The sequence below is a fragment of the Cariama cristata genome, unplaced genomic scaffold (assembly GCF_000690535.1).
Source record: "Cariama cristata isolate BGI_N322 unplaced genomic scaffold, ASM69053v1 scaffold31045, whole genome shotgun sequence".
Classification (NCBI taxonomy): Eukaryota; Metazoa; Chordata; class Aves; order Cariamiformes; family Cariamidae; genus Cariama; species Cariama cristata.
Genome location: NW_009618618.1, coordinates 9,930 through 33,468, shown reverse-complemented (window position 1 = coordinate 33,468; position 23,539 = coordinate 9,930). Strand labels below are relative to the sequence as shown.

Here is a 23,539-nt window from a genome sequence, read left to right as displayed (position 1 = left end):
GATGATTCGAACGGAGGCAGAGTCCAGGCTGCTGAGCATCTCCACGTTCTGCAAGACACAAGTGGCCACGTCACTGGGAAAAGCAACCAGGATGTAGTCCAGGGTTCAGTTTTCGCACCATTTTTAAAGGGAACAGGCAACAGGCACCTTCTGAGGAGCACCTGTACTGCTGTTAGAAGGGTTTAAAGGCTGCCGCCTCCTCCCCTCCGCTCCCAGCAGCGATGTGCTGGCTGCCCTTGTGCCACCGCAGGTTACTCTGCTAGCCAGGCCAAACCCACTGCACTGCGGGGGCAAAGGGAGTTCGATTTTGCATTTCACAGCAGATTTATACTTACATAGGAGCATACTTCCAACAGAAGTAATCTGTTGTATCGGTTTGCCCTCCAGAAAGCCAGCGACACTAAGCACTAAAGGCAGAAAGGCCCTTTTATCTCTGCTTGTTCCTTCTCCATATAAAGTATCGCAGACGACAACATCACCAGGACAGAGCTGAGCGCTCAGCCCCACCTCCCCGGCAAAACCTAGGACTGGCACCACAGGGTCAAGCCAGACGACACCAAGAGCTCAGTGCAGGGAAACAGCCCGAGGTACAGCTTATTGCACTCTTCCACCCTGCAGAGTTCCCTGTTTCATGTGCAAGAAGCTGCACCGAATGCAGGGTCAAAAACTGGAGGAACCACTGTGATCACACACCCAAATTCTGCAACCCAGATTAAGTTAAAGCCCATTGATTTCTGCTTCTATTTGGGCATGGTTTGGAAAATACTGAGAGATTTCTGGGCATAAAAAAAGAAAATCTCCACAAACCTTAGTAAACAGTAATACTGGGCAGGATGAGATGGTTACCTGCTACCAGTAGCATATTTCCCAACCGCTCAATCCTCAGCAAATCCAAAAGACACAAGATTTGTTTGTTCAACTGTGAGCCCATTAACTACACCTGTGCTCTGTTCCTACACCTGCTGCTGGGATTTTCTTGACTGAATTCAAGTATAAAGCTCTAAGGTGACTTTTCTTATGGCATTCAATACCAGTTGTGGGGCAGTCAAACGAAGATCACCTTCAGTTACACCCGAGCAGATGACAAAGGCAACCTGCCTCAGCGGTCTTAGACTTCAGTGTGCTTCCCCCAGTGGCTGTGCAAGAAAGAGCTCTGCAAAGCTTTCCCCCCCCTCTCGTTACAAAATGACATTTCCTTAATTGAATGTTTTGGTTATTAATAAGAATTGGGTTGTCGAAGCACTGGATAGGATACCCAAAAATCTATGTCAGAAGGTGCCCTGTGCCGAACTGCAATTAAAATTTATCTAGGTACTTTTTTTGCTCTTCCCCTCTCCCAACTCAGTGTCTACAAGGTGAGAAGTGTCACTGACACGCCCTGAGGCCAGCTCTCCCGTCAGCAACTGGAAGGCTTTAGCACATCTCACCACTAGAAGCTGACTCCTGCAAACACCCGTTCTGCAGCAAAGACACCACGGTTTTGCAGAGATTCTTCTGCAGCGTCGCCCCGCTGAGCCTCATGCTTCTCTGGCATCGCTTGGGTGGGAACAAGCGGTCTGTGGTTGAAGGTGGCAAATGACCCGGTGCTGAGGGGACCCCGCGCACAGGCGCCCGCAGCGCAAAGCAGTGCTCCACAGAGCAGAGCGGCTTCCTGCCCCGGAGCTGCAGCTGCTGCAAGAGAGCTGCTTTGTCAACAAGGTCAAGGCACAGCTCTTACAGGAAGGAAGAATTAGACCCCGCCAAACTGCAGTGCTTGAATCAAACACGGGCTTGTTCAAGAAAACCGTTTTTCCTCCAATTGATTCATCCACCTGCAGCGTGAGGCACGGGGCTCCAGGTCTCTGTTATCACTTCTTTGATAAATTCTCTGCACACACCTTTGGTTCAGATTGCCTAATGCGCATTGGATAGCTTTCTGCCAAGTCCTATTCAGAGAGCAACTTACACTGGGGCAAAACAGGGACTTTGTGTTCTCCTCGTACTGCTTGTCCAATTTCTTGTCCTATTGGAAAACAAACAAAAGCAAGCCAAAACACACAGACAGAAAACAAGAAGGTTAGTTTCCCAATTGCCAGGTCCCTGTCCCCGTTTCCCTGCAGGGACACAGCAGCGCGTGGGGCTCTTTTCCCTTCCCCTACCTCCCCTGCCTCCCCATCCATCCCAGGAGCGCTGGGAGGCACAGCAGCCCTCTGCTCTAACCCCACGCTGCTGTCAGCACCACGCCACGTGCCCACGCTCTCCGTTGCCACAAGCTCGCTCTTTACCCATCCACCCAAGCTCAACCAAGACCACTTCCTGCTCTGGGTCTCCCCACAAAATGTGGGTGTCTTATTTCTTAGCAGAGCTTTAAAATACTTTGACTCTAATGGAAGTTACCAAAATTATACGTGGGTAGAATTCGGGATGTAGAGAAAGAAAATCTGCCTAGGAAAAAATGGGAAGGGCTCCGGGAACAGTCATGGGAGCGCTGGATCTGCCACAGCCCGGCAGAGTTTAGCAGGAGTTTTGCCTATTGAAGGAGTAGTAAATCTAAAGGCTTCCCATCACCTCCTCCCACAGACATCTCCCATTTCGTATATGAAGGGTGTTCTCTTACAGCTCAATCCAACAGAGCACTCCTCTGAAAAACAGCTTACTCACCACGCAGTGCACAAGGATGCTGAGAGGAATCCAAAAAAGTAAGGAGAAGACAAGCACAGAGCCCACTATATTATCCGCTAGGAACTTCCCTGTGAAATCAGTTCCAATCTGTTAGTAACCTACAAACACCATCTCATGAACGTACGCACACATAGCCCCATTCCGCAGCTGCTGCTCACGCAAGCCAAGCCACAGAATTGCTCAGAGAAGCACAGGCTGCAGGACTAGGCAAAGATACAAGAAATTATACAATTTTAGAAAACTGTATCCAGTATGTTAACAATACTGTTTTTTTTTTCCTCTGTTCTTCTCTGGTGAGCAATGCTGACGGGCTGTAACATTTAACAGGAGTTGACTGGGAACGGGCTGTATTGAGTCAGCCAAGCCACCCCTCAATTCTACAAGACACACTGCGAGTCTGTTACCAAATTCTGATTTTACAGTCAGGTGATAACTACCTGCCTCCACAAACCAAATATTTGAACATCAAAGAGTGACAAACTGCCTCTACCTGAGCAGGCTAAAGAGCTTTAACAGTTACTTAAGAAACAATTTTTTGACCCTAGAACTCAAGATTGAAAGCCTCAAACCCAGATGATTACACCTTGTGTGCACAGCATTACCATGAGCGCCTGCAGTTACTCAGTCATCGCCCAGCACCGGCTTACCAACAAGTTTTGTATGGTTCCAGTAACACAGTGAGACACTGGGGGGTTACACAGAGGTTACACCAGGGGGGCTGCCTGCTTGGATTGCACAGTGGGGATCAAGTCCAAGGAGGCCCACACACAATGGCTGGGCAGGGACTCAGTACAGGCACACAGCTTGAGATGTGTGGCCCCAGTGGTTTTCTTAAGAGAGAAAAGAAGTTTTCCTCTCCCAGTCTGTTGACATTTATTCTCACTGAGAGGCCCACTTCATACTACGCTAAATCTAGCTGACCTCTAAAAAGACTGTCTGTTATTTCCTTTTCTCTAATTGACCTACTTCTTGGTATTCAGACAAGGAGCTATCGTCTCCTTTACAAGCTTGGGAGATGCCTAGAAAACAACAGAGTGAAAAAATGCAAAGTGATCCCCCATCTTTTCAGCTTTAAAATGGCAAGATCAGTATTGTCAAACTTTAAGCAAAAATATAAATACATGTATCAGAAACACAGCTACTAGCTACCCCTGCATACCAGTAAATAAAAACATCCAGCTAACTCCCTCCGAGGCTTCAGAGGTTCGTATCATGAATTAAAAAAAACCCAAAGGAAATGGTTACATATCTTACCAAAAGTATTGATGCTGAGTTGGTCTATGAAATCCCAAAATCGTTCAATCACATCCTGTACTTGCTTCTCGCATTTGCCCTGCAAAAGTAAACACTTATTTACAAAATAATCTTATGCTATCTAAAGATTAACTACTGCCTTCTTGGAGAGGGAGGAAGGTACAAAGATGGTAATGAAATGAAAACTCCAGGCACAGCAGCACTTGACTCACATTCTGAATACAGATTTACACTCCTGCCCAGTAGCAGCAGTCCATTTTTACTGTCTTTATTTTTGGCAAAACCGTTTCAATTCTATGGCTGTCTGAAACAGATGAAGTTTTAACATTTGAAATGTGCAAAACCCACCCCACCCTTGCTCCATGTTAGGGGCCATAAAAACTGAAGTTTCTGGAGAGGTTTAAGCACTGGAGGCCTCAGTTCCCATTGCCCACCGAGAAGGCTGTAGCTCTCAGGAGCCCAAGGTTACAGACAGACTCACTCCCACATCTGGTTTAACACAGCAGATCATCGGTCTTTCAGTTCTGCCAGCAGAAGGGCTGGGGCATGTCCTCCCAAATTCACTTCTGCCAACACCCAGTTTAGCTTTGACCATTGGCGTCTGCAGGTGATTCGACCGTCCGTGCAGCTGTACCACGGAAACGGTCACCGGATGCCAGCAACCAACAGTCTCCCTGCCCCTTTCAGATACTGCCAGCTACATTTTCACGTGATTGTTCCCTGACCGAAATTATTTTTAGTCAAAATTAATTGGGCTAATGTGAACAATTGAAATAGCACGTGCTGCAAACCTAGCCGAGCTTACAGCAGCGCTCATTCACCTCCTTCGTACAAACTGCCAGCTGGCTGAGCCACGGGGAGCAGCAGAAGCGGGTAATAAGCAACAGCAGAAGCTAACAGCTTCACCTGGCGCAGGTCTCTGCAGAGCTAACTTCCATCTGCAGCCTCAGACACCCCTTCATATTTACCCCGTGGACAGGTACCGACACAGATCACCCTGCTCAGCAGCATGTCAAGCTTTGGCTTCTCTTCACCAGCACAGCCCTGGGCACAGAGGACTCTAAAGCAGCCAGCCACCGAAGCAGAGCACGCAGCGCGCTGACGTCTGGCAACACTTACGTTTGTATCGCAGAAGCCCACAGTGCAAGGCTTCCCCTTGCGCAGGAACAGGAATTGGTCGTTAGCATCGACGTACGGTATGCACCTATCCTGCTCGTCCCGGCAGCACACCTTGCAGGAATTATCCGTTTCTGTAATAAAGCAATAAACTCATTCCTTGGAAGCACCAAGAGCCACCTACAACCCATAACCCCAGGTGTCCCCTGGCTGACCGTGTTCCTGCCCAGTTCCCCCACGGGGAAGGTAGGGCTGTGCGAGCTGCCCCATGTCAGACACTCTGATGACCAAGCCTGAAACTCAATCACCTGCCCTGTGCAACATATTAGGGGACACAGCGGGACCAAGCTCATACCCCAACACTGCAGGAATCGACAGGCCAGCAAAGAAGTTCCAAACATATCCAAAGGATGGATTTAAGTATTTCTTTGCCTTTGGGTCCGGTCCTCTCGGCACCCTTCTCCTTGGCTATGCCCTCCATCTCAAACAGTGGGGCTCACAGCACTTCCGTGCGCTGTCCCCGTGAAGCTTTCCTCCTACTCCCAGCTGCTTTACCACATTTAGGAGATGACACGGAGAGCAAGCGAGCAGTAAAACTGACTGACAGAAGTATAGGACAGGCAGGTTTGCAGTAGTAGGGGACTGGACTCAGGGATCTCATGTCCTCAAGGCACTTTAACCTCTCTGAAATCGTTCTTTAATCACTTGTTGGAGGCCACTACTCCTCTGCCAGATGCCTGGTCCAGAGGCTGGTCGGGATCTCCTTACGATCCCTCCTGTCTGCCTGTGGCAGGGGAGATGGACGTGTCCTCTCGATTAACTGGGGTGCCAGACCATAAGCCTCATCTTAATGTCTTTAACCGAGACCACCAGAAGACAGGAGGACATTCACATTACTTTTCTAAACAGAAAACACCACCCCTGAAAAAAACAATGGATTAAAGTTTTTCAGAAACCATAAACTCAGCCCTCCAACACACAAGTCCACAGTGAAGCCAGCACTCTCCAAGGAGCAGAGATGAAGCACACGTTTCAGTTCAGTCCCGTGTCACCCACCATTGCATGCACACGACCGTAGGTTCTTCTCCCTCTCGCAGAAAGGGACGCACTCCCCATCCTTGCACTTCCCCATGTCCACGCAGACTGTGTCATCCGGAGCATTCCCTGGAGGGGGGCACTCGCTGCTGTTCCCTACGGACAGGGGTCGACAGGGTGGGAGGGCTGTGTTAGAGTAAAGGGCACACCTACGTGTGCAGAAGAAAAAAGGACAATAAACGAAATCCAGACTCATCCCGGGGGGAACCCCAATAGCTTGTTCTTGGCTTTCATCTGCAGGCTGCTTGCCAGTTCTTCCAAGAGGCAACAGCAGCTCTGGAGGCTTTCAACAACTCGGGCATTGTGGCACTCTGGCAACCGAGCCATAGGTAGCAGAGTCCGGAGGCGCCATTGGCAAAGCAGCAGCAGCTCCCACTTGATTCCTTGCCTCCAGGAAAGATTATGAGGAAGAAGTAAACAAGTGGGGAAGTGACACAGAGTTGCAGAAATTCCACCCTTTCTATAACAAGATTCAGCTCATTGTTGTCCCCTCCCAGTGATACACTCTGTTTTGATTTTCTTTTTTTAAGGGAAAGAAACAAAGACGAGCGGGAGAACCCTCCCCCCCCCCCCCAGAAAAAGATATCAACATTTTTCATGTTCTTCTGGGCAGTAAATCACCAAGTAACTCCCGAAATACAATGAAACTCATTATAGGGCAATTTTGTGTTGCTTAACTGGTCTCTAAAATTACATGTCCTGGATGAATAAAGGGCATTAGTTTGAAAGCGGCTCGAACAGGACACTGAGCCTGAAGCGCTTGGCTAGCTGACGTACAGGGCACAGAACCACGTCCTACCAGTGCAAAAAGATTCTCCTTTACAAGTGGCATTTATGGCTTCTTGGCATTTCTTCTGTGCGCTTTCAAACTGGCAGCCTTTACAGCAGGGACTGTTCCGATCACTGTGGAAAGATCAAAATGAAAGGAAGAAATATTAAGTAATATTTTTTTAAAGAAGTATGAGCATGACAGAGCCAGGGAAAAAGAGTGTTTAGGAAAAAAAAAAAAAGCTACTTCTTGAAGACTGACTCACTGATTCAAAACCCTTGCCCTCTCTACCCCCTCCCATGACTGCCTTTCTACACACCCACTCACTCTTCATTTACCAAAGGTAAAACCATGTAGAAAGCACAACATCTTGAGAGACCACACACTTGTATTTATTCAAGGCACCTGGATCCTCTTGTCACTTGCTGTGCAACTTTGGAACAAGGTCTTCCACTGTTTTCTTCCCCATGCATTTTTCCTCCATTTGTCCTGAAGGTTTACTACTCTTTATTCTGCACTCCCTTTATTCTCTTTGTTCTGCACCTAATGCAAGATGGCCCTTAGTACAAACACAGTCATTAAAGCTGAGGGAATTTCTTGCTAAACAACAGGAGTTGCACGAGCTCTCTACTGTTAGGTGGTGCAGAGCTGAACTCTGAAAAACCAGACTGGACGCTGCATTGCAACAGGGCCACAAATACCCCAAAGAACACATTTAGTGCAGTCACTGTGTTGTCTGCTCAAACAGATTTTGCAGCAGTCTTGAAAATACCAGTATGTGATCCCAGTTTAAAGCCACCTTGCAATACAAGTAAAAATTGTACTTGCACAAGAAGCTTGCACAGGAAGTTTTTCATATTAATTTTTGAATGCCTGATTTTTGCTCAAATATAACAACCACCACGACCACCTTCAAGCCTGTAGCTCTTAGCACTTCTCAGAAAAAGTAACAGAATGCTATAAAAATCAATGTACGCAAGCAGTGCGTGCACACAGCAGCCTTTCCTGAAATCCTTTGTTGCCTTCAGCTCACGTGTTTAGCCTTAAAGCCAGGAAACAGGTCTGTGACACTGCAGGTGGCTTTAGGAACTTTCAGCCCAGCCCATCGTTCTCTCCCGTGTGAAGAGAAGCTGCAGCTTAATTCCCCTTACCTGCATTTGGCACCGTCCTTCAGTTTGCAGTCTGCAGAGCAGCAGGGATCAGCCTCTTGGTACAAGAGGCCAGGATCACATTCCTCACCTTCATCCACCCTGGAGTTCCCACACACTTTGTTGTTGCGCTCTTTGAAGCACTCCTGGGCCTTGATCTCTATGGTCCTATGGATGGATTTTTTGCTGCAGCTTGAGAACATCTAGAGTCACGAGGGGAAAGAGCAGCACTGAGGAGCGTACCTTTCTGTCAACAAGTGGCCTCTAAGACAGACTCAGCCCCCTGATGCTTCCAAATCCTGGTGTCTCAGAAACCAATTATTCCCTCTATACTGCCAGTTTGATTCCTTGGGAAAATTTTAAGATGGGCAAGTAACAGTTGGGTCCGTAAAGGCCACTGCTATGTTACAATGCAGGGGCACCCGCACGCAGTCTGGCTCGGGGCCACAGAGCCAATGCCAGCTCTTCCACGGCTTCAGGAGCACTAGTAACCACCCCCAGGAAGGGATGCGAAGTTGTAGCAACAGGTAGAGACCACGCTCTGCAGCAGACCGCAGACTAACCACTCCCTCGATAATCTTGGTTTCTCATCTGCAGAACAAGCACAATGCCAGGTCCGCAGCGCCAGTGCAAGCTTCCGACACTGGCAAGCACCGTGGCTGTGGCGTCTGGTCGGCCCTCTCCAACAAGAATAGCTATGGACCACTCAAACTCTATTTGGTACCGAAGGTCCTGTATTTGACTCTTGCTGATGACTTGATTTTAGGAGCATGTGGCCACAGCTAATTACAAACAACTAATTAAAAAAGCATCTGGACATGCTATGAACTCCAGTGAAACTCAGAATCCAAAGATGAGCCTATTTTGCAGAGAATCCAACAGCACGCTAGTATGTTTTTTTCTTACAGCTAATCCAATACATTCCAGTTTCAAGCTACAAGAATCATTAACTAAATCGACTTTCCATGCAAAGGATGACTGGCCATAGCAGAAACTCGCATGTGGAAGCAAAACTACGCAATTCTACCTTGTTGTTTTCATGATCTCCACTGACAGCAATTGGATACATAACGTATTTCCCTCCCTGGTCTTCAGTAGGGGCACATTCTGGCAGACTATCAGGATCATGCTCTGCTCCAAAGTTATGTCCGAGTTCATGCGTCGTAACCAGGTCAGCCTCCTTTTCAAACATGAAAAAAACAATGTTGAAAAAAATTAGTCCAAGCAGGACAGCACAGAATATCCCTGCTACTCCCAGGCCACCAGCAATTCTAAGATACACTGAGATGGAAAGGGATTTACCTATGAATATTGTTTTGGTTTTTTTGTAGAAGTGGGGAACTGAAGGCAAGTAAAATTATGGTCCATTTCCAAAGGCAAGTTCCAGGACTCAGTCTGAATACTAAACCATTGTTAAAAGACAACATGCTGCCCTAGCATACCGATTCAATCTTGTTTTCAATGCAATGCAGATACTTAAAATACGAAAATTTGCTTTTAAATAGCTAAAAGGCATAAGAAGTTGGAACAAAAAGTAATCCAAACAAACACCAGCTACTACGATTAGTCAAGCTCTTGTTTAACATATTTTGCCATTAGAATTATTTCTTCTAAATGGATGATGACATTAAGAGTGCTGAATAAGCTCTTCTATTGCATGATTAGTAGGAAAGACATTTACAAGTGGGGCCCAACAGGGATAGATTTCCAACACCATTTATGCAAGACAGGACTCTCCTCCTCTGCTGAGCATCCCAAACCAGCTCTGCCTCGCTGCGTGCCTCCCTGAGTGCCCTGACCCACAGACGGTGTCAAGCTCACAAGGTGACAACTACAAATCAAACAGGCACAGAAATAAAAGTTAACTACAAGGAGACCCAGCAGTCACGAGACAGAGAAGCAAGTTTGACGAGCTAACTGACATTTCTGCTGCTGCGCAGGCACGGGAAGGACCAAACACTGCAACGAGCAGCAGCAGTGTCCGTGCGTAGGCACAGCTAATGCAAGAGCCGGAGACAGGAGAGCTGCCCAGACATCACTCCTCTGCTTCATTGTGTTTAATTTGGGGAACAGTTTTAAGCAGTTTTTTCTTTTTTTAAACCCAACTGGACACGATGCAGCACTTTCCCTGTCAAACCCATCCGTAATGCTCCCGCCGCCTCATCCCAAGCTTTGTGCCTGCCACTGTGAAGAGAGCAAACTCAATTTCCTTTGTAATCCAAGGCAGAACTCCAGCTTGGAGATTAAACAACAAATGCTAATAGCATGGCAACAGCTAGAGCTCTTTGTCAATGTCCCTCTCACATAAAGTTTCACTGTCTTTTTTTTCCAGCTTCTTGACAGCTTCTGTGTCAAGTTTTAGCCCACACATCAATTATGAATTCCCTTTATAATCAGGCTACAGAAAAGCACAGCTGAGAAGTCAGCAGAAGTCAGCAAAAGAGAACTATGCCCAACTGCAAAGATTTGATAGAAGCAAACACAGGCACTGCTCTGGTATCTTTACAAGACAGACAAAGCTCATATTCAGGCCTTTATGTATTTACTATCTCACCAAGTATGAAAAAAAAAATCCAGACAGCATCAATTTACATTAGGCTTAGTATTAGCACTAAAAAGCCCTGTCTATTATACTGTTCTCTGCTCTACTTATTCAGGATACACATAAAAATCAGGTAAAGGCATTTCATTAAAAGGCCCAAACTACAGCTGCTACTCTGCCTGCACTATTTTCACTGCAGTTCCTTGCAAATGGAACAGACCAAGCGTACAAAATTGTCCACCTGCATGTTGTAGGTGTATATAATAGCAAACACATACTTTTTTTTTATTTGAGTCAGTAGACTGATTTTATTCTTACTGTAAGGCTACTTGCTGTACAATACTCCTTGTTCTGTTTGAGTGTGTGGGTTTGGTTTGTTTATTTGGGGGGTGGTGTTGGGGGGTCTTTTTTCTTTGCCTTTTTTTTTTAAAGCAAAATATATTTCAATTCATCTTCAGATATCAAAATCCTGTTTATAGCTGGGCAACTACAGCTCCTATTAGCCACCAGCTATGTTTCCTCATTCCTATTCCACAGTGAATTCAATCTTCAATTCCATTCAGTCCTCACTCCTCTTGTCGGCAACAATAAAAACAATGACTTCTGTTTTGTGACCTACATCCTTGTTCCCAGGAATCTGAGTCAATCGAAAAACCAGCAGCTTGTTTCTGAGAGAGCACAAAAGCCTGTCACAATCCCATGGCACACATCACCAACCCACACGTTTGTATACCGAACATTCACGCTCTGCAGAGGAGGATGCTCTCCTACCTTTGTGAGGATGGTCTTCCCATAGTTCTTGGTGCTGGTTAAGCCACTGTTCAGATAGATGTCCTTCTTTGCAATTTGACTATAATAAGCTATAGAAGTGAGAAAGAAACAAATAAAAATTGAAAACACTTTTCTTGGGTTTGGGGTTTTTTTGGGGGAGAGAAGGATCCTTGTTTGGGGAAATGAACAGCTTTATTGTTCTCCCAGGCTCACCAGTGAGACCCTGCCTCTTGCCAGTTTTTGGAGTGGGGAATCTTTCAAGTACAGCACAAACAGCTCAGGTATTGCAGTAAAGGGGAAAATATAAGAAATTTCTAAGAGAACTGCATCTGCCATTCCAGAACCGCTGCAAGATGCGCCCACACAAAGCAGCCCTTGGTCTAGCATTTGTTCTAGCCACCTTATTCACACCAGATTGATTAGTGACTTTTACCCTTCCCTCCCTTCCTTCTTCCAGCTCCAGCCAAGAAAATGGCCATCCAAGAACTAACGACTAGAGTCTAGGCAAATAACGTATCATGCTCCACAGAAGCTGGAGAAGAGAATTAAACACAAATAATAAAAAAATAGCTTTCAACCCACAACTGGAATGGAAGAAAAAGCAGCCTTGCCTTTAGGACAAATGCCACCGTGGCTGTTGGGTCTGGGAGAGCCAACATAAGCCAATCCAAGCGTTCCCATGTCAAAATCTTGATACGTGAAGAGATGAGCAAGGCACACGTGAGCTGCTTTCTCAGCAATATCAAAGCTAAATTGCTTTAAAGAAAAAAAAACCAAACAAAAACCAGGCAAATCTTTGTAAGACACTTTATGGTGCATATCATAAGTCTACAGATAAGAGCATTTGTCTGATGAGCCAGACAAGCACCTTCTAGAGCTGGTTAAGTTAGAAAAAAGCAGTCATTTAGCTGTCCTACAGAGCTGTAGAAAATTAAATGAATACCAAAGTACACCGTAAGCATTCATTTACGTAACTTGTCTATTCACTTCCCCTTTTCACAGAGAGGGGAAAACCAAGCACAATAATTTGGTGAAGGTCACAAGGCAGCCAGTCTCAGGGCCAGACATCTCAGGACTGCCTTTCTAACTCAGGCCACATAATACCGTGACTTGGTGTGTACTCTAAGATTATGCACTGTAGCCCTTTACCATGGGCTACAAGGCACATCAGTTAGTTCGACTTTGTGTAACATCTACACAACATGCAAAGGAAGTAGAGGAGTTTCATCTGTAACTAAAGAGCAGCTGTACAAATGAGTAATTCTCTGTAAGGGGCACAATTTTTCAAGGGTTACAACTTACCTCTAGCAGCATTTTCACATCCCAGGCATCTTTCTTATCATCTGGGTAACTTTTTGCCATATTGTAATGCTTTTCTCCAGGCTTTACAAGATTTGGCTCATTGTGGATTATAATCTACATTTCAAAAAGGGTAACAACAACGTAGAGGGATTTTGGTCAATTTTATAGCTACAGAAAAGCTTTCAATGTAATCTTAAATGTCTCAACAGATCTGCAAGGAGAAAAATTCAGACTCAGCATGCTTCTAACGCTAACTTTTCAGCCTCTGCTAGTTAAGACACATCAACTACCTCCTAAGTAACTACACCAGCCCTTTTATAGGGCAACATCAACAGTTTTCACTGTTAACATTCTACTTTGAGATGCACGTTACTCTATCAAAAAAACAAATACAACCAGGATTTATCTCTCATATAAATAACCCCAAACCATTTCAGAGTTCTAGCTACCCAAAACATATTTTAAAGGACTGCTACTTTCCCAGTAACCTAGAATTAGTGCATCATGTTCTTTCCCCCCTCCCCGCCCAATCAACTCTCCTTCCTTGCTCCTGCAGACCCTTCCCCAGCAAAGGGACAGCCAGTTTGAATCATTAGTCTCCATGCTTCACATCACAGCTCCTGCAGTACACTGAGCTGATGGATTCCTCTTCTTTTTAATGCCCTTTTCCAGATTTCTGTGCACTATCTTTCAGAAATCAAATAAATGGAAGTCACTACATCATTTGTGTCCACCCTATACCAGCCTCTACATTATCATGATGTCTAACAGAGTCATTAAAGCTCTTCAGGCAGGATTTGTGTTTTTTCATCTGTGTTTGAGGCCCACTCAGGCTTTGTAAGCTAAGCACTAGCCATAGACACACACATTAAATACACACCTAAGAGTATGTCTGACAGAAATAAGAATTGCTCATATTCAGGAAAAAAAAAAAAAAAGAAAGAAAACACTTTTGAATTGAGATTAATTGAGATGAATTGATTTGAATTGAGACTCCCGTCTCAAATGCTGCAAGGAACTGAAAATGGGCATGCTGTGTCAGATCATTAACACCACCACTGGGAAGATGCTATTTCAGAGTGTTCCTGGCTGGAGTTAATAATGTAGGATTTGATTATTTTAGCTCTAATCCAGATAAAATAATCAGAAACCCTGATATCTAAACCATGCTCTTATCCTTTAGACTGGAAACCCTTTGCATAGTTCAGTGAATACCTGCTCTATCTGTATGCCGTACCCATTGAAGGCTCCATTGTCCCAGGAAGTATTTCGGTAGATGTCATCTACTCTGTCTATCAATTCAATCTATGTAGAAAACAAACCCAAGTTATTCAGTTCCAAGCTTTCATGTAATAAAGTTCAAGACACAGAGAAGCTGCAACATAACTTACCTAGAAACACTCACGTCAAATTAAAATTGAACCTTATATAACAAACATACTCATCAATCCAAAGACAACAGTACCTGGATCCAGAGAGTATTATCAAGTACCCTTGAAAATTTTCCATCATAAAAGCGCAGTACAAACTTTCCCATTTATCACTTTCATTTGTGTAGTAGAAGAGCAATAATATTAAGAACAAGACATCTTGGGAAACACTTTGTTCATATACTAGTTTTCCAGGTTTAAGAGGAAGGGTAGAGGAGGGAGCTGTTTTTACTGCTTTGGTTTAGCACGATGCTTAACTAGTTTCACTGACTCCTGAGGCTTGTTTCCCTCTCCCAGCCAAAAACTTATTATTTTATTCATTATAGTTGAAGCACAAGGTTCCAGAAAGTCTCTCATCAGTGCTCACTATCAATACCTCCCTTTTTTCAAGCTGTTCTCATCTTCTTAAAAACTACCTTCTACTAAATATAAACCACCAAACTTGCTCAGAATGAGAAGTGACATTCAGAGTCACTCGATAATCGTTTATGCTTTAGTTTTCCAATCACTGTGTTGTTAACAGTACACATTTACCCATGAAACACAACAGTAGGTTAGCCTCAGCATATGTCAGATGCTGAGAAAATAACATCTCTGCAAACACACAAACTGAGGCTCCATTACCTGGAGAATGTAAACACTTCTGGGGACAGAAAGGTCAAAAGCCAGCACAAAGGTGGAACAGAGTGATTAGCATTTCAAAGATTCAGGCTCAGAAAGAGACTCTTGACAAACAGCAGACCTCCAAAAGTGGTTTCATTTGTTTTCATTTCCAGCCCCCAAACCCATACTCTCCACTTCTGCTGAAAGGCTGTGGGCAGGTGTTCTAGTTCACAAAAACTTGTCAGGCAGACAACCTCACTGTACTGGTTTTGGCTAGGTTACTTGGTAACTTGTACACGTGATGGAGCCCTGCTTTCCTGAGAATGGCTAAACATTTGCCTGCTGATGGAAGCAGTGAAGTAATTCCTTATTTTGCTTTGCTTGTGTGCACAGTTTTTGCTTTATCTGTTAAACTGTTTTTATCTCAAAGCGCAAGTTGTCTCAGCTTTACCATTCCAATGGTCACTCTTCCCAGATGGGATGAGGAGAGAAAGTGGCTGGGTGGGGCTGAGCTGCCTGCCAGGGTTAACCCACAACACCCATGTACAACCAAACAAATAGTTTTCCGCACCTGCTTCTAATTTTGTTCTGGACAAAGGATCCTGGAAGAATGTGGAGGGGAAAAAAAAAAAAGTTGATTTTGCCTCTCATATACTTGAGCTTAAAGACGCTTGGATCATTTGCAGCAGATTTAAAAATCCAAGAGATTCTAAAGCTCTGACTGGAAAAAGAAAATTTCTTAGGCAGAAAATAGCATAGGCACAAAAAGTACATGAAGGGAAGGGATTTGTTTGTAAGTGAAACTTGAAGACTATTTCACTACAGTATCACCATTATAAAATATTTTTAAAGCATGATTTAGCACTTTCCCAGGTAAAAACCGCACACAGCCATGATATGTAAATACATTACATTTTACAAAAGTAGCATACATATAAGTATACATATAAGTAGTATACATAAGCTGTACGTTGTTTTAACTACTGAATCATTTTTTGTTCCTGCATTTATTCCAGCAAACTGTAACAGAGTATATTTACTTACCAAATAGTTTATAGTGGTACTCTCTTCCCCGCGGCCCATATACTTGAAAAAACGATGATCTGCCACTACCAACATCTTGCATGTGTTTTTGGAGCTCTCTAGAACGGCTCTTTTCTTCCGATGGATGCTTGCTAACATGAACATTTTAAATACAATTAAATAAACACCTAGTGAAATTGCCACTGCTGTGTCTATTATCCTTATTTAAGAAATGAATATGAGTTTGGGTGGGTTTTCGGGGGGAGAATAGGGATGTTTAGTTTTGGGTTTGTTTTGTGTTGTTGGCTGTTTTTTTTTTTAATAACTATTCTTAAATTTTGTCTCCATAACAGTCCTCAAATCTGTTGTAAGGAAAGGAATGTATAGCAGTGAAATTGAGTTATTCAAGAGATTTACCTATAGAGCTTTTATGGTCATCACCTCAGCCTTAACACCTCCCCTCCTCCTGTTCCTGATCATTACGCCAACCTCTGCTGACATGGCAAAGGACAGAGGAAAGGGGGACTGAAAACTCTCGAAATCCCATCTGTATGAAGATGGATTCGAGTGACCACCGAGGCCAAATAGGTCCTGTTGCACAGAGCACAGAACTACAAAGTTGTTTTAATGTTCGCCTTAGAAAGCGTACCAACACTGCTGCCAGCTATCACACCAAACACTTAGGCCTGACAAAATGGCTTCCCCTCCTTAGCTTACACTTTGGTAGGTCCAGCATCCTTTCAACAAGCCAGGAAGAAACAGGCCCTGAGCAACAGTTTCTTCTTTTCATCAGTTGTTGGGGCTATTTTGGGTGGGGAATGGGCATGAGGAAGAGTGCTGCTTTTTTCCCCCACCAATGAATTTGAAGAGCTAATAGTTAAACTAGAAGCAACAACACAGATTATTTCCCCAGGTTCTGACTGTGCCGACACAGCCAGAATTCAAGCACTCATTTCAAAGACGCTGCTCTCCCAAGGTAAGTACACTCACCTTCATTTTGCGTCCTGTCTTCCAGTCCTTTTGGCAACAGTTCCTCCTCGTTCAGCTTTAAATAACCACACACTTTGGGGGACTGCAATCTTGAGAAATCTTTAATATCTTCTGATCTGTAGACCAGCAGTCTTTCATCTTGCACATTATCTACAAATCTCCACAGTGGCTGACAGCACAAGAAGAACAGAAATGCAAATAGTTAGGAACAAAATGAATGCAAAGACTAAGTCTATAGAAGTAAAAAAGTATATGTATGTACCATCAAATCTCCACAGCTTTATGTGTACACACACACACAAATGCATTGGACTACAATAATTTCACCCACAGTAATAAGTCTACTGATAAAACAATATCCCCAAGAAAGCCAACAGAATTCAACTCTTATGCTAGACAGGCATCCAAAAATTTAAGATCGTCTTAACAGAGCAGTGGCAGCCACCTGATAAGGCTGTAGGAGAGACAGAACTTTTCCTCCTCTCCAGAATATGAGCAAGGTGAGGAGGCATCTCAGGCTCCTCCGCTCCCTCCATCACAGCATGGAGACCAGCAGAGGCAGGGAGGAGATACGTCAACTATGCTAACAAACGCACTGACCAGAAGCACGGGAGCTGGCAGATTATAAAGAATATCAAAGTGCACTGCAGAATGCAGTCTTCACAGCAGAAGGCAGGTTCTTCAACATTCAAATAGCTACCCAAGTCACTTCTAAGCAAAAAAATTTCTCCAAAACCAAAGAAAACAAGAAGACCATGAATCCCAACGTAAAGTGCTAATTCCCACAGCAGATGCATACTAACCATCTTTTTTCTTTACTGACATGTCCTTGTTATCATCTGTACATAACAGCTACAGCAACACCACCAAATACGACACAGACAGGGTTTGTTCTTTAGGCAAGCCCAAGTAGCATAGACTGCCCACAGCCACAACGCAGAGCACATGGGTCTGGGTCTCCTCTGGCCATTAGGCAGTGCTCTGTCAACTTCACACAACTCTTATTTAGCATACTGCCCTTTCGGTTCACAGCAAAAAGGTCCTGAAATATGAAGGCTGTGCCAGCCCAGCAGCCACGTGTCTGTAGCGCAGAACTGAGGGCATGTTTCGCACCCTAGAGCAAGGTATGAGGGCACCACAGGTTTATACAAAAGTCCGCAGCCTTTCTGAATGGTACAGAAGGACCACGAAAACAAAGGCAGGCAATGGCAGAGCAGCTTTGTCCATGCTGCCTTTTGGGAATGGTGTCTGGCACGCACCATCTCTGACTGCGCATGGGTATCATCTCATCCAGGGCCGGTTAGGAGCTGAAGCTGACTTGGGAGTGCTAACAGCTAGGCAGCGTGGGCAAGCCACAGCCTCCACGCCATTGCCTGCCTTTATTTATCTGTACAGACACAGCCAGCGAGGAGCAAGGGAGCTGGCTGCACGGAGAACTGAGACATGCTTACACTACTCTGGACCACAAACACAAAAATGCTTTAAATCACAATCAAACAGCTACTATATGCTCTTCATGTAAAAGACAAGTACAGTGGTTTGGGTATTCTAATCACATTTTCATATTTCAACGTGACTGGATTCCCCAGGTTTACCCATAATTCTGCATATCCGTGGGTTTGGAGACAATTACAATATCCATATAACACTCAGCCATAATTACTGTTATTCAGTCATTCTAATACAGTTTGTGTCTGGGAATATACTGCAGTGAACAACTCATTAGGATAGTCTCTAATTATGTATTTATTGAATATGTTTTTTAAACCAATAGTTTAAAATAACACAAGCAATGAAAATGGTGAAAGACAGAAACAAGGGAGCAGGGAAAAAAATACCAGATTTTCAAATAAAGCTCTAAGAATGGGAAAAATACCAAGACATAACAAAGCCAAAATTTTAGAAAGCTCAACAGACCTTGACTCTGCTCAGAAGGCTGCAGTTTGTTACTCTAGAGGACATGATCACCACTAATTACTAATGTTATCCCTTTCTGTTTCTAAAACCCTTTCCTGTTTAAAACATACCTTCTCCCTGATGTATCTAAAACATGCAAATGTCAGAGAATGTCACTCGCTAATAAAACTCAACACTTGGAAAAGTCAAACTGGTTTCACATTTCTCTCCCTCCTCCCTACTCATCCCAAAGCAAACACTACCACCAAGTCTGGTTTAAGCTACGGAGGTATCAATGTGACTAACTAGGAGGAGAAACACCCACAGGGAAAATAGATGATTATTTGAATATAGCTTTCAACAGTAAAGCATACCTCAATATTGTATTCTTCTCCATCAGTACTGATTCTCACTGTAAAATCTTCATCCCCAATATGTGCCACAACCTTGGAATTATGTTCTCCTTTAACATAAGCAAGGAAAAATTAAATTAATTCAGCTCTATTTGCATGTACTCCTGTACATACACTGTTTGCTGAGGTTTTGTAATTGTTTCTAAACTTCATGCCAAATTACCTTCCTCAGTCTCTGAAGAACACTATACTGTCCATTTAAAGATAAAAAAGAAATTAACCAGCACTCCTCCCAAATCTTAACTTCCCAATGGTCACAGTCATCAAGACTCAGATTTAATTGACTATTTTGCAGAAAGTGTTAAGATGGTTCTGGGACTTAGTAATGGGACACAGAATATTTCTGCCAACAAAAGCAGCTTGCATCTTACTACTATCAGACAGCAATTCCATGGCGTCAGCCTGCGTTCCAGTGGAAAAGATTTTCACCGCATTCACATAGGCAACATAAAAATCAAAACAACTTAGTGGAAGCATTAGTGCTGGACTAAAGTGGAATAAGGTATCCTTCTTTACAGAAAAGTAATCTGCAAAGAATCATCTTAAAGTCTTTTAATATAACAATCTGGGCAACACTGCATCATCACTACCTGGGCTTTGTGTTCTGGGGCAAGGAACATTCAAGTCCTACATTCCAGTCGGAATTAAAGCTACTATCATCATTTTCAAGGAAAAAAATAAAAAAAAAAAGCTGCTGCTTGAGTAAATTATACCTTTGTGTTCTGCCAAACTAAACAGAAGAATTCTATCTTAGAACCTTGGTGCAATAGCTCAAAAAAAACCCCATCACTCACCAAACCTAAAAAAAAACAAAAACAAAAACAAACCACAAACCCACCACAAAAAAAAAAAACAGAAAACCCAAGAGGCATGAGAATTAAGTTTACTTGTTCATCCTAACCATATCTGATGAAAATGAGGGTAATACACCATTTACTTTGGCCAAGAGGCTCATGCAAAGCTGTGCTTTCTCAGCACTGATGCACAGTCTAGTCCATACTAACCAACGACATGTCCGGTGAAAAAGTCTTGCCATTGAACACGATACTTCTTTTCCTTGCCTTCGCCATCCACAATTAATGCTTGAAATTTTTCTGAAAAGTGTTCAGCAGTTGCAGTTAAGTATAATTTAAAGTGCCTGCAAAAGAATTTACTTCCATTTATTTTTAAGCAAAGTATACACACAACAGATGCATCCAGTCTTCATTTTATTGAGTGTCCAAAAGAAATTAGAAAGCATTAATTCTGATAAGCAGACTACAAAAACATATACTGTGTCATGCATAACTCTAAATATTTTTAAAGAGTCACAGAGGTCTAATTAAAAAAATAAAAAATAAACCCCCAAATCCAAAACCGTCCTGCTTTGCTCATGATGCACCTTCTTCATTTGCAGTCAAGCAAAACCAGTTACTGGTAACTATTTAAAGAAAATCAGACCAAGGAGTTTGTTCTTCTATTTTAAATTAAATTATCTTAAAGTTCTTATTTTCTGAAATAATACAGTCAGAAGACCATAAACAGAAATCTGAACTCTATAGATTTTTATGATACTCTGTCACAAAAACTAAAGACTACCCGAAGAAGTAAGTAGCAAACCTTCTCTGGAAGAAGCCTCATGGGCTCTTGGTTTATGTGGGCTTTGGGTCAAAGATTTTTGATATGTCCCTCTGCAATTATTCTGTAATTATCATTGGCAGTATTGCAACCTCACCGTAAAGTCAGGGTGCACGAGGCAGTGCAAAACAAGGACAGTCAGACATTTCATCCCATTAACCTTTTATACTTGGTACTGAAAAATTACCCCTTTCAAACATTTAGATTCAAAAAATAGGCACAACCTGCGTGACAGCTATAGCTGTACATGACAGACAGGGGAAGGCACATGAGAACACAGTAGACAAAGATGTCAGATGAACAAAATTGACCTACACTTGTTAATACAAAGTGTTATTCTCACCCTGCTCTCCCATTTTAGATTCACAATTTCAGCACTCAAATACTTGTAAGGCACTTTTCTGACACTCAGAATAAAATCCCTACAACCTTCATGCCTGCTCTCTTCCCTCCCTCCTCCTTCCACTTTCACCTGTGCTTCTATTTCCCATCTCATTAAAAAAAAAATTGTTTTATTGAATGGGAAATTTACACTCTGTAGGAAGAGGATTAAACCTCCATTAAAAAAAATGCAATAAATCTCTTGAGGAACACACCACATGCACTCCCCAAACTGAAGGCAGAGATTTTCAAGAACCAGAGGACAGTAAAGAAGTATACCTCATCTGGCAACATTGTCATAAGTGGGATCCAACCCAATCAGTGGAAGTAATCTACATGAAACTAAAACTAAGGAAATCTTAAATCACTGCCACTTCAGCAGAGTAATAAAATGCAACTCATTTTTCTGTTTCCTCTGAGCCTCTCTGAAGTCATATAACCATGCCAATCACTAACTGGCCAGTCATGACAGAAAAAGAGAGCGCTATTTCTGGGTTTGGAACTGTGCATTATTCATCACAAACTGAAGGAAAATATTATGCTATTTCACTGATGATGATTTAATTACCTTTGCAGGGCTGAAAAACTTAAGAGCCTCTCTACGTGTGTCTCAGGCTGGAGGTCCCTCTTCTTCAGTGAGTGTTGCTGGATGCTGGACTGAGAAAGGATGTCGTAGTCTGAAAGTATGGACTCAACTGTCTCTGGAAGACCAACAAGGAAAGTCTTAGTTTCAAGAGACTCTCTCTTATGCACACATAAACCAGCAAAACAGAGCTTCTCATTTTAACAGCAAGACCACAGTTTGCTCTAGTTTTAGGGTAATTTGTACATTTCTGTAAAGGTGCATTTTGCATAGGCAAGTAGAAATCATAGTGCGAGACAAGACACGATCTGAGAGAGGCAAATGAAGAATTTAGTTCACTTCTTACAGTAATTTTTGAGCAACCAACCCACCATTTTACTGCCACAGCTATGCAGAGCTAATGCCCTCCCAGGCTGCCCCCTGGAAACTAAATGGGGGAGAATATCCCCATTTCTCTGCAGTGAATCACTCTCCTCACCTGCTGGTCCCCATTCAAGTCTAAGGAAAAAAATAATTTAACCTAGGAAACTTCTACCAAATTCACTGCAGATCAGGACTGCATTTATTACCTTTCTGTCCAACGGTAGCCAGAAAACAGATGTCGGCATAGCACAATCAATCAGAAATAACTAATGAGGCACCTCATAAGAGACACCTCCAGGTACCCCGGTTTCCCAATATCTTACCACCATGCAGAACTCCTTTGATTTCCCTACTCAGAACACAAAATCTTGTTCAGAGGAGGGAGACCCAGGGCCCAAACCCCTATGGGGAGCAGCACATAAATTACAAATTCAGGTCAATATTCTGCAGATGCTTCCACCAGTAACAAGTGCACAATGCCAGCTGCCAATGGTGTTCGACTCTTACTGATAAAGCCCCCTGCTTTGTCAGGCATCCCTTCGCCAGGAGCACCCACCCACACTCCTCCTCTCTGGAGCACCCACCACCGGCAGATACCTGACAGCCATCTTTGCTTCCACCAGCATCTATCGATCCATTTGCTATTTACAGTCTTAAATAGGGGCCCTTATTCCCGCATCACCACCTTCCTTCTCTGCTGGAGGTGTTCGCTCTTTACACTGCACCAAATGATGAGTCAGGCATGTTTTACAAGAGGTAGAAGTGCTCATCCAGCCATTCTTTATTAAAAAAATTCCCATTTTTTCCCCTCCATTTCCAGTTACGCTTCCAAACCAGACATGATAGCTACCAAAGTGGGCTTTTATTAACAAAGATGGCCTTCCACTTCTTCAGAGCCCCTAATCACTAGCTCACACCACTCAGCCAAGCAACCTCACGTTAGACTTTTAAGTAAGCAGTACCACTAGTAAGCTGAGTTTTACTGGCTCTTGTGCAACAAGCCAAGCTTACCAACTTTAAATCTAGATTGGTATAGCGCCTGAAATAATTTTTTTATTTTGAATCTGACACTTAGTATCATCATTTATCCCCAAATACACACCTCTAAAGCCCAAGCAAACCTTTAAGAATGGGTGCATTGTTCAGGGCAAGGCAAGCACCTTGCTTTTTCTTTTGCGAAGGGGCAGGCGGGGAGGAATTAACCACCAGCGTATGTGCACACATGTCCTTGTGTACACTGGAAGCAAGGGAGCTGCAGAAACAAAGATGACCCTCACAACTCTCTTGGCCCTGCACCAGACCTACTAGCAGTGATGGACAGGCGACACGTCTGCCTTCTCATGCAGAAGCAGCCACCAAGCAGCGCCTCCCAGGCTTCTCCCTCCCCTCCCGTTGAGCAACACAGGAAGGGCAGCGCAGTTGCAATTTCCTGATTTCTGTTTACCACCCACAGGTCGAGAGCACCTGCAATCGATTACCATGCATTTCAGGTTATATGCAAGGCAAGTTTCCATCACATTCCTTCGTGTTGTGTTTTTTTCCCCTTTATGCACTCAGTTGCTGCATGCCAGGCAGCGCCTTC

General features: G+C 43.6%; 1 protein-coding gene across 1 annotated transcript in view; it reads right to left on the bottom strand.

Annotated features, from left to right (window-relative positions):
• The window catches only part of ADAM17 (ADAM metallopeptidase domain 17), a 22,878-nt gene extending 295 nt beyond the window's left edge, over window positions 1-22,583 (bottom strand). The window contains 19 exon segments of the mRNA XM_009700931.1: window positions 1-48; window positions 1,946-2,002; window positions 2,641-2,729; window positions 3,916-3,994; window positions 5,035-5,165; window positions 6,088-6,222; window positions 6,926-7,029; window positions 8,047-8,246; window positions 9,071-9,223; window positions 11,357-11,445; window positions 11,968-12,112; window positions 12,659-12,772; window positions 13,874-13,963; window positions 15,736-15,866; window positions 16,705-16,873; window positions 18,975-19,063; window positions 20,018-20,151; window positions 21,580-21,712; window positions 22,514-22,583. The exon segment at window positions 1-48 is cut by the window's left edge and continues 35 nt beyond it. Coding sequence (XP_009699233.1) covers window positions 1-48; window positions 1,946-2,002; window positions 2,641-2,729; window positions 3,916-3,994; window positions 5,035-5,165; window positions 6,088-6,222; window positions 6,926-7,029; window positions 8,047-8,246; window positions 9,071-9,223; window positions 11,357-11,445; window positions 11,968-12,112; window positions 12,659-12,772; window positions 13,874-13,963; window positions 15,736-15,866; window positions 16,705-16,873; window positions 18,975-19,063; window positions 20,018-20,151; window positions 21,580-21,712; window positions 22,514-22,583 — 2,160 coding nt within the window.
• Window positions 22,584-23,539: the final 956 nt, after the last annotated feature.